Here is an 8,904-nt window from a genome sequence, read left to right on the forward strand (position 1 = left end):
CAGGACTTATTATCCTGAACATGACTCTGATTCTAAGAATGTTCAATGCTGAGATGACCGCCCCTCCTCAGAGCTTTCCTTGGAAACTGATTGGATTAGAACGGGAACAGAACATGAAAGTGTGGCCTCACCTGCTGCAGCGGTCAGCAAAACCCTCAACTCTGTAAATGGTTTGAGCTTTGACCTCGTAATAACATTGTTCCATTATCCTAACACGCCTGAAGTTACGTCTATCTTCGCTTCACTCCTTCTGAGCCTCAGGAAACACTTTTTTTTCAACTCTTCTGTTTTGTGTCATCATTAGCTGCGGAGGAAGTCCATAAATCATCTTCAGACGCTGATCATTATGTCCCTTACGCCTGCAGGCTTACTTTAACGTGTCGAGGGCAAGCTAACAATTTTTTTTAATTTTTTTTTTCAACAACAAAAACATGGGAAAAGAATGAGAAAAAAAGCAAAAAAAAGCATGAAAGATAAAAGATAATAGAAAATAAATAAATAACAGAGCTGGGCAAGACCGTAGATAACTCAGGGTAAGTAAAGAATAACATTAGAAAGTAATAGGATGTTATCCAAAAGAAGAGGATACTATGGCAAACAATATGAGTTCCATTTTGTTCATTGTTTATTGAATTGATCTATTTTCACTTAAATTTTGAGTCCAGAAGTTATTTTGTCCTTGGTGGGTACGTCAGTAATCATGTCTGTCCAGTCCTTAATTGTCGGAGCAGTTTTTGTCATCCATTTTTTTGTGATTGCCTTTTCCCCTGCTGCCAGAAATGCGCTCCAAAGATATCCATCTATTATGTCCACAGCTGGAGTTTTGAGGCCTGAATTACATTTTTCCTTTGTCTGTTTTCATATTCTGTTTACTACACTTTTGTTCTATCTATCCATCCATCCATCTTCTTCCGCTTATCCAGAGCCGAGTCGCGGGGGCAGCAGTCTAAGCAGGGACTCCCAGATTTCATTATTTGCTCCAAGAGCTGGGTCTTAAGGACTTTTTTTATCTTGCGGGTCTGTTTTGGGTCTTTTTCCAGGTGCGTAGCACGTCATCTCTGATTGGCTGCTGCGGCGCATCCGCCGCAGAAAGTTGAACAAGCTGAACATGTCGCGCCGGCCGCTTTGGACGCCTCGGGCGCCTCGTACGCACGCTCAAAGTGTCGAGAGCGTACAAAAACACAGGAATCGCGCCGCGGAAAACGCAGGACGCGTTCGACGCATGTTTACATAGACTTTGAATGTAATCTGGACGGTTCGGACGCCGCGGTGTGTAACCTCCTTTAGTCCCTATAGACATAGTGTCTTGGGTCTTCCCCAGGGCCTCTTCCTGGTGGGACATGCCCGAAACAGGCGCTCAGGAGGCAACCAGAACAGATGCCCGAGCCACCTCCGCTGGCTCCTCTCAACGTGGAGGAGCAGCTGCTCTACTCCGAGCTCCTCCCGTGTGACTGAGCTCCTCACCCTATCTCTAAGGGAGAGCCCAGCCACCTGGCGGAGGGAACTCATTTCGACCGCTTGTATCAGCGGTCTTGTCCTTTCGGTCACTACCCAAAGTTCATGACCATAGGTGAGGGTAGAAACGTAGACCGACCGGTAAATAGAGAGCTTTGCCTTTCGGCTCTTCTTTACCACAACACAAGTCCGATGTCAATCTCATGCTCCATCACTCGTGAACAAGACCCCGAGATACTTCAACTCCTCTTCTTGGGGCAAGGACTTCCCACCCACCTGAAGAGGGCAAGCCACCTTTTTCCGGTCGAGAACCATGGCCTCGGATTTGGAGGTGCTGATTCTCATCCCATCCACTTTGATGGAGCCATCAGGACAACATCGTCTGCAAACAGCAGAGATGGAATCCTGTGGTCCCCAAACCGGACACCCTCCGACCCCTGACTGCGCCTAGAAATTCTGTCCATAAAAATTATGAACAGAACCGGTGACAAAGGGCAGCCCTGGCGGAGTCCAACATGCACTGGGAACAGGTCTGACTTACTGCCGGCAATGCGAACACAGCTCCTGCTCCGGTCATACAGGGACCGGACAGCCCTGAGCAAAGGGCCCCGGACCCCGTACTCCCGGAGCACCCCCCAAAGGACACCCCGAGGGACACGGTCGAAAGCCTTCTCCAGATCCACATAGCACATGTGGACTGGTTGGGCAAATTTCCATGAACCCTCGAGCCCCCGGTGGAGAGTATAGAGCTCGTCTATACCTGGACAAAAAACACTCTGCTCCTCCTGAATCCGTTGGTCGGATTCTCCTCTTCAGTGCCCTGGAATAGACCTTATCAGGGAAGCTGAGGAGTGTGATCCCTCTGTAGTTGAAACACACCCTCCGGTCCACCTTCTTGAACAGAGGGACCACCACCCTGGGCCGCCAGTCCAAAGCCACTGTCCCCGACTGCCACGCGATGTTTCAGAGACGTGTCAGCTAAGACAGTCCTACAACATCCAGATACTTTAATTACTCAGGGTGGATCTCATCCGCCCCCGGAGCCCTGCCACTGAGGAGTTTGCCAACGACCTCAGTAACTTCAGCTTGAGTGATGGACGAGTCAGCCTCTGATTCCTGAGTCTCTGCTTCCTCTTCGGAAAACGTGACAGTGCTGTCTATTCATAAAGCACCCTACCAGGGGCTTGAAGCCCCCGACAACATGTTATGAACTGAATACATGTAATGCTACTAACACAATTTGAGCATTAAAATAATCAAAAGATTCTCTGACCTGTGACCGTTCCATTGTCGTTGGACAGAACTGTAATCATTGCAAATAATTGTGTTTGTTTCATTCATTGATGACTGAGTGAGGGGCCTTTACGCGACCCTGAGGAACATCACAGCACAAAATGCCAAGATTAATAGGTTAATAAGGTAGGTAGGTAAAAAAAAAAAAAAAATCTTGCTGTTTATCTTGAATTAATCATTCAGAAAGTTTGATTTCATAGTCAGGAGTGGTAAATGTGTTAAGAAAACAACAAAGATAAAAAATTAAATAGCAATATTTATTCTCGTTACATTAACATTTGACACATCCCTGGTACAAACACAAACACCCAATGTATGTTAAGTGTCTGTGTGCCAGCGCCCTCTGCTGGTGGTGTGCTGCTGCTCTCATCTCAAACTAAACCTCATTCAAATGTATTCTGAAACTATTCACAGGTTTATAGGCCATTTTTATTTATTTATAATCTATTTATTGCTGTTATTATCATGACTGTTTATTGACACCCAATGCATTGTTTTAAGTGGATCTCAAGTGTTTCACACCAAGTACCACCACCTAAAGAAATGTGTGGCCTTCTGAGTACCCCAGATCCAAATCGAGTCCAAGCAAGGGCTAAACTCGGTTAAACATATTTAAACATGATAATTGCTATAATCGACATTGTTTTGGGGGAAATGTGCACATTGTCTTTGCACAGGTGGAGAAAATGGAGAATATTAATAATAACTATTAAAGTGTTTCATTCTGGTGTTTCTTTAAAGCAGCTTATGTCTTATTTTGTTTTTATCTGTTTACAATATTGTACATTTAGAAAAGAGTTGACTGGGATTGTCCTGGTCTAGCGTCATCGTGTGTGTTTTTTGTTGTTGTTGCATCTTTTACTTTATTTTTGTATTATCATTGTACTAAGATTTGACCAGTAGAAGGTCAAACACTATGCCTGAATTAATCTAGTTGTGACAATAAAACATAATTGCGGTCACATTGATGAGTTATTTGGACGACTCTAAAACACATATGGAAAGACCTTTTTAAAACAAAGACAGTGACGCTATTGTAAAAAACAAAACTAAATATCCAAAGAGACGTCAGATTTTCAGCGATAATACACTTTATTATTTGTAATTATTCTGTCTAGAAGCCTCAATGGCCATAGTTCAACCTCATTGTACATTAGAATTAACGCTTGATTAAAGTCCACTACCAAAAGCCTTTAGCAATAATATGTAGACATTCACGATAAACGGTGGTAAAGGAGAAACCACAAAAGCTAAAGATAATAGCTCTCACTAAATATATCAAATAACAGGTTTTGAATAAGGATCACCAGCGGTCCAGCAGTTATAACAATAGTTATTTTTCAGTATTTTAGTATGATACAGGCTGAGCTCTGACGTCACACTGAGCCTCCCGACTCTGCTGCAGTTCAGTCACTGTCCTCAGGAGGCAGTGTCGCTCTGAAACACACGTCCTGCTCTTGTATGGAAGCATGGATCTATTATATTATCGTGTGGAGGCCAGACTGTTTTCAAATGTTTAAGGACGTGAGAGAGAAAGAAAGAAAGAAATAAAGAAGGAGAAAGAGAAAAAAAACAGAAGCAAAGAAAACATTGATTGCCCTATTCCAGTGTTACAACAGGAGAACAGATGCATGCAATAAAAACAAGTAAAAGAAAAGTGAGAAATAAAGAAAAAACTAAAAACAAGTAAAGAAAGTCACCAGCGTAAGATTAAAATGTATTTGTTGTTTGTTGCATGTGTTTAATTACTTCCCAACACTACAAAAAAATACAAAGACAGCAGCTTTAAGGAAAGAGGTTTATTTGAACTTATTCGATGTCTGTACAATATGAACAGAAAAGTAAACATGCAACACAATAGTAAAAAGTACTATATTTTATTTAAATATATGTTTATAACTAGAGCCAAATGGAAGAGCAGTACCAGAGTGTGGACAAACTCAACTTCTTTATGTGCAACAGTTTGAGGACTTTTCAAAAGATATTTGCAGTTTTAATGTGTCATTTGCCATGACAACAGTCCTCATTTCTCATGAAACACATGGACAGTTGATTAATAAAAAAGAAAAAGAAAAAACATTTTTCATACAAGTAAAAACACTATAAAACGTTATTCCTGTCAAATATTATTCAAAAGTAAAACAAATTATTTGTAAAAGAAATCTTTATGACGAGTAACCTTCATCACACACACACACACACACACACACACACACACACACACACACACACAACCTACAGGTCTTTGCACTGTGGACCCCGGCTGTATAATCCAATCCAACATTATTTGTCAAGTACTTTAAAACAACAAATGGACCAAAGTACCTGACACACAAACGAGTACGAAACAAGTACAAACAGAACAACAATCACACATTTCAAAACTCTGGTCTCAGACTGTGTAAAAGGACACACATTATGTATTATTTGTGTTGCTGTTGGTCTTTAAACATGTTCTCGAGTGTATTACTTTACATGAGTCAGGCGTTCCCTCATCAGGATCTGTGTTAGAACTCCATCTACTGGCAGCCGAGGGAAATGCAATGGGGAAAATAAAACAAAAGCTAGCAGAAATGCTCAGAATCTCATGTCCAGAGATGACTTATGGATTTATCTCTGCCACGGATGTCACAAAGGGTTAGGGAAGTGTTTTCTGAGGCTCAGAGGAAGAGGACTTACTAGACAGGATTAATAAAACAAGTGTGAAAGAAGCAAAACACAACTTCAGGTGTGTTTTTGACAAGGGAAAACTCTTATAACAGTGTTAAAAGCTCAAAAAAAGTCAAACATTCTGCATAAAATGTGTCCTTTAAAAGCCACAAGAAAAGGTGCGTTTTTAGAGAGGGCTTGAAATCAGAGCTCCATTTGTCAAAGACGCAAAGGGAGCTCATTCCAGAGTTTTGACCCAACAGCAGAGAAAGAGCGGTCACTTCTCGTTTTGGGTTTTGTTTCAGGGACAAAAAGTAAAGGGCAATTGTCCGGACCGATAATAAGTAACAACTTACAATCAAAAACAAATCGCATAATTCAGCTCACATTATCCTGTTTTATCACGGAAAAAACACGTCTCCTGGAGGTGTTTTAAAACGCGAGCTTTGCACAAAATCCCACAATCAAAACACAAATCATCGTAAACAATGTCAAGAAAAAAATGGCAATGAGGTACTTTTCCAAACACATTCAACCCTGGTTTATAGGGAAAATCCTCCTTTAAGGTTGTTGAATCTGTGGTATTAAGTAGATTGAACGTTACCGTGATGATTTCTGTAACTGTTGTCAAGAGAAGCAAACAATCTCTGCTGCTGAGACACATTAACACTGCAATACACCAAAAAAACACAGACAAAGTACACAAAACTGTGCACGTCTCATTATGGAGCAGCATCAGAAGAATACTGGAGCTCAATTAAGTTAATTTGTGATTAACTTCACTGTCACGGCATCATTTCTTGAAAACATAGAAGATAATTGTCTTGATTTATTGGTTGTAGCGAGCGGCTTTGAGGCAATAATACTGTTTTAAAACACTGGTCGGCGCTACATGATGTAAATGTGTCACAAACTCTCAGTCACAGAATTGACCTTGGGTGAAGAAAATGCTTTCTTATCGTGTTTTCCTGTTCCAGGGCCTGAAAACACAGCAGCTTCAGACCAAATACTGAATGCTTTGTCTATCTTCTACCTCTGTTTTCTATCTGCACTTTGACAGGGATTTGTTTAATATTTGTATTTGTTTGTACTGTAATTTGGCATTGGAGATAAAAAAAAAATATATATATATATTGATAATATTGGCAAATGTTGTTTTGGAGATCTGCAAAATTTGAATTTCGAGAGGATATTGCAAATGCTATTTCAAATGACCTAAAAGAGTGATATTTCTGCTCATTTGTGATTCATGTTATGTTCCGTTCATGTTTTCATAGCACATCCCTAATGTATTTTTAATTAGGACTTTTTCTTTATTTATTCCATTTTGTCCACTATCTTATAAAAGGGAGCTCTCAGGCTGCTTGATCTTCCTCTGTGCAGAGCTTGTTTCTACTTATGATTAGAGTAAAACAGACATCAGAGTCCAAAACTAGTCTGAGCTTCACAAAGGCTCCAGCCAATTGTTTGTGCTCTAGAGGGTTCAGGAACAGCTTCAGGTTGAATTGGGGGTCATTTTTAAGGGCAACTTAATATTGTTATCGACATATTTTCATTATTGACAGCATCTCTCACCGCTAATTATGATTTCTTGATCTGTAAAGCACTTCTATACAAATAAACTTGCCCGCTTCTGACTATTTAAGTTCCTTTTCGTGCCTCGTAGTCACTGGTAAGCAACACTTCTTGTGTGTGAGTAGACTTCTACACCGTTATCCCTCCGAACAGGTCCGGGGTCAGGTATCCTTCAGGCGTGGGTTTGGAGCTGAGCAGGTTCGGACTCAAAAGGAGGCCGTTCTGTCGATCCACCGCCTCCACCACTGTGTACGCCGGAGCGGGCCGCAGCGACGTCGCCCTCGACACATCCGAGATCTTCCCCGCGTTCACGTCTGACGTGTAACCGCCGCCATCGCTCTCTGGCTTTTGTTTGAGGGAGTAATCCGCGCCCGAAGCGTCCTCCTCGGGGGACAGGACCACGTTGCCGGAGAGCTGGACTTCGCTGACCTGCGTGTACATGGCCTCCTGGGTGAGCGGCATGTCCAGGGCGGGGTGCTTGTTGGGCGTGTCCTCCGGGGCGTTGGGCTGAGAGGGCGTGCTCTCCGCGTCACTGTGGAGGTCCGGGTCACAGCAGCTCTCTCGGCCCGAGTCGTCATCGTGGAAACCTGTGAAAACAACACAATGATCAGGTTGGGTTAAAGTCGATGTTAACTATCAGCTGGAGGGCAAGCGACAGAAAAATGACTTTAGTTGTATTTTGATCATCGTTATTGTTATCTGGACTATGCAGACAGACAAACAAAAATACTTCTATAGCAAAGACCACAATATTTCTAATAATGTATTTGTAAATATTATTTATCTAGACACCTTCAATCATATTTCATTTCAACAACCATTATTGTCAGGGACTGACAGGGATCTACAGCATTCATAAAGGCACATTTTTGTAGCGATCTTTGCCAATTTTCAGATCATGAGCTGTTTCCTGGATCAAAATCCTTCAGCTCTCTTAATAACATATTTTTAATCTCGGCACCTCGTCTTTGTTTGGCTTTGCTCGTCTTCCCTCGTCTTCGCTCGTCTTCAATCGCCTTCATTCGCCTTCTTTCATCTTCGCTCGTTTTTGCTCACCTTTGCTGCAGCACCTCTGGCTCTGATTGGTCAAAGCGCTCATGCACAGACCTACCTGCAGACTCGGGGGTGCAGAGTTCATGCGGTGAGCCTGGCAGCATACAGTGGGTCATGGGGTCAGATGTCTCCTCCAGGTCCAGCTCGATGAACTCCTCCCAGGGGTCAGCGCTGTAGAGCTCCGGCCTCAGCTCCGACAAGCCCAGGATGGACGTCAACTCACGCAGCTTCCCCTTCTGAAAGGAAACACATATTAGGCGTCAAAAAGACCTTTTTAGAACAAAGACAGAGACATTATTAAATCAAAATGTCAAAAAAGAAAATTAACATTCTGGTTTTCATTAATAATACACTTTATTTGTAAATATTCTGTATCTAGAAGCCTTCAGTCACATATTTCAAACTTTATTTGGTTGATAACGTATTTAAAAAGTTTTTTTTAGGGCTGCAGTAGCTCAGTGGCAGAATGCTGTCCTCTGATCTCTAGACACAGTTACGCAACTTATTGTGGCAGGAAGAGCATCCAATTGTGACATATTATTGTCACAATTTTCATTTTATGAACTGAATAATGAACAATACCTTGAGCAGCTCTGGGTCAATCCCTCGAATTTTGGGGCCTGGAATGGGAGGCAACAGCAAGAAGATCAACCTATTAAAAACAATAACATTCAACACGTCAGAGTAAAAGTAACATTTGATTTGAACAAGTTTACTTTGTGTCTTTATTACATTTGAAGGCCTTTAAACATGATCTTGTACCTTTACTTTGGCATCTCATGTTTTAGAACTTAAATTAATGAAAGTCTACATTACTTTATATCTGTGAGGCGTTCCCTCATCAGGATTTGTGTTAGTGCTCCATCTATCGGCAACAGA

The 8,904-nt window shown here is 41.9% G+C and overlaps 1 protein-coding gene across 1 annotated transcript in view; it reads right to left on the bottom strand.

Annotated features, from left to right (window-relative positions):
- Positions 1-4,527: 4,527 nt before the first annotated feature.
- LOC140367374 (growth hormone receptor-like) overlaps positions 4,528-8,904 on the bottom strand; it is a 26,534-nt gene continuing 22,157 nt past the window's right edge. The window contains exons 7-9 of the mRNA XM_072453832.1: positions 8,608-8,677; positions 8,084-8,261; positions 4,528-7,559 (exon numbers count right to left, since the gene is read on the bottom strand). Coding sequence (XP_072309933.1) covers positions 7,102-7,559; positions 8,084-8,261; positions 8,608-8,677 — 706 coding nt within the window. The 3' untranslated portion in view covers positions 4,528-7,101. The remainder of the gene's footprint in view (positions 7,560-8,083; positions 8,262-8,607; positions 8,678-8,904) is intronic.

This window comes from Eucyclogobius newberryi, unplaced genomic scaffold (assembly GCF_026437365.1).
Source record: "Eucyclogobius newberryi isolate DKJ021-1_F unplaced genomic scaffold, fEucNew1.0.hap1 SCAF_2, whole genome shotgun sequence".
In the NCBI taxonomy this organism is placed as follows: Eukaryota; Metazoa; Chordata; class Actinopteri; order Gobiiformes; family Gobiidae; genus Eucyclogobius; species Eucyclogobius newberryi.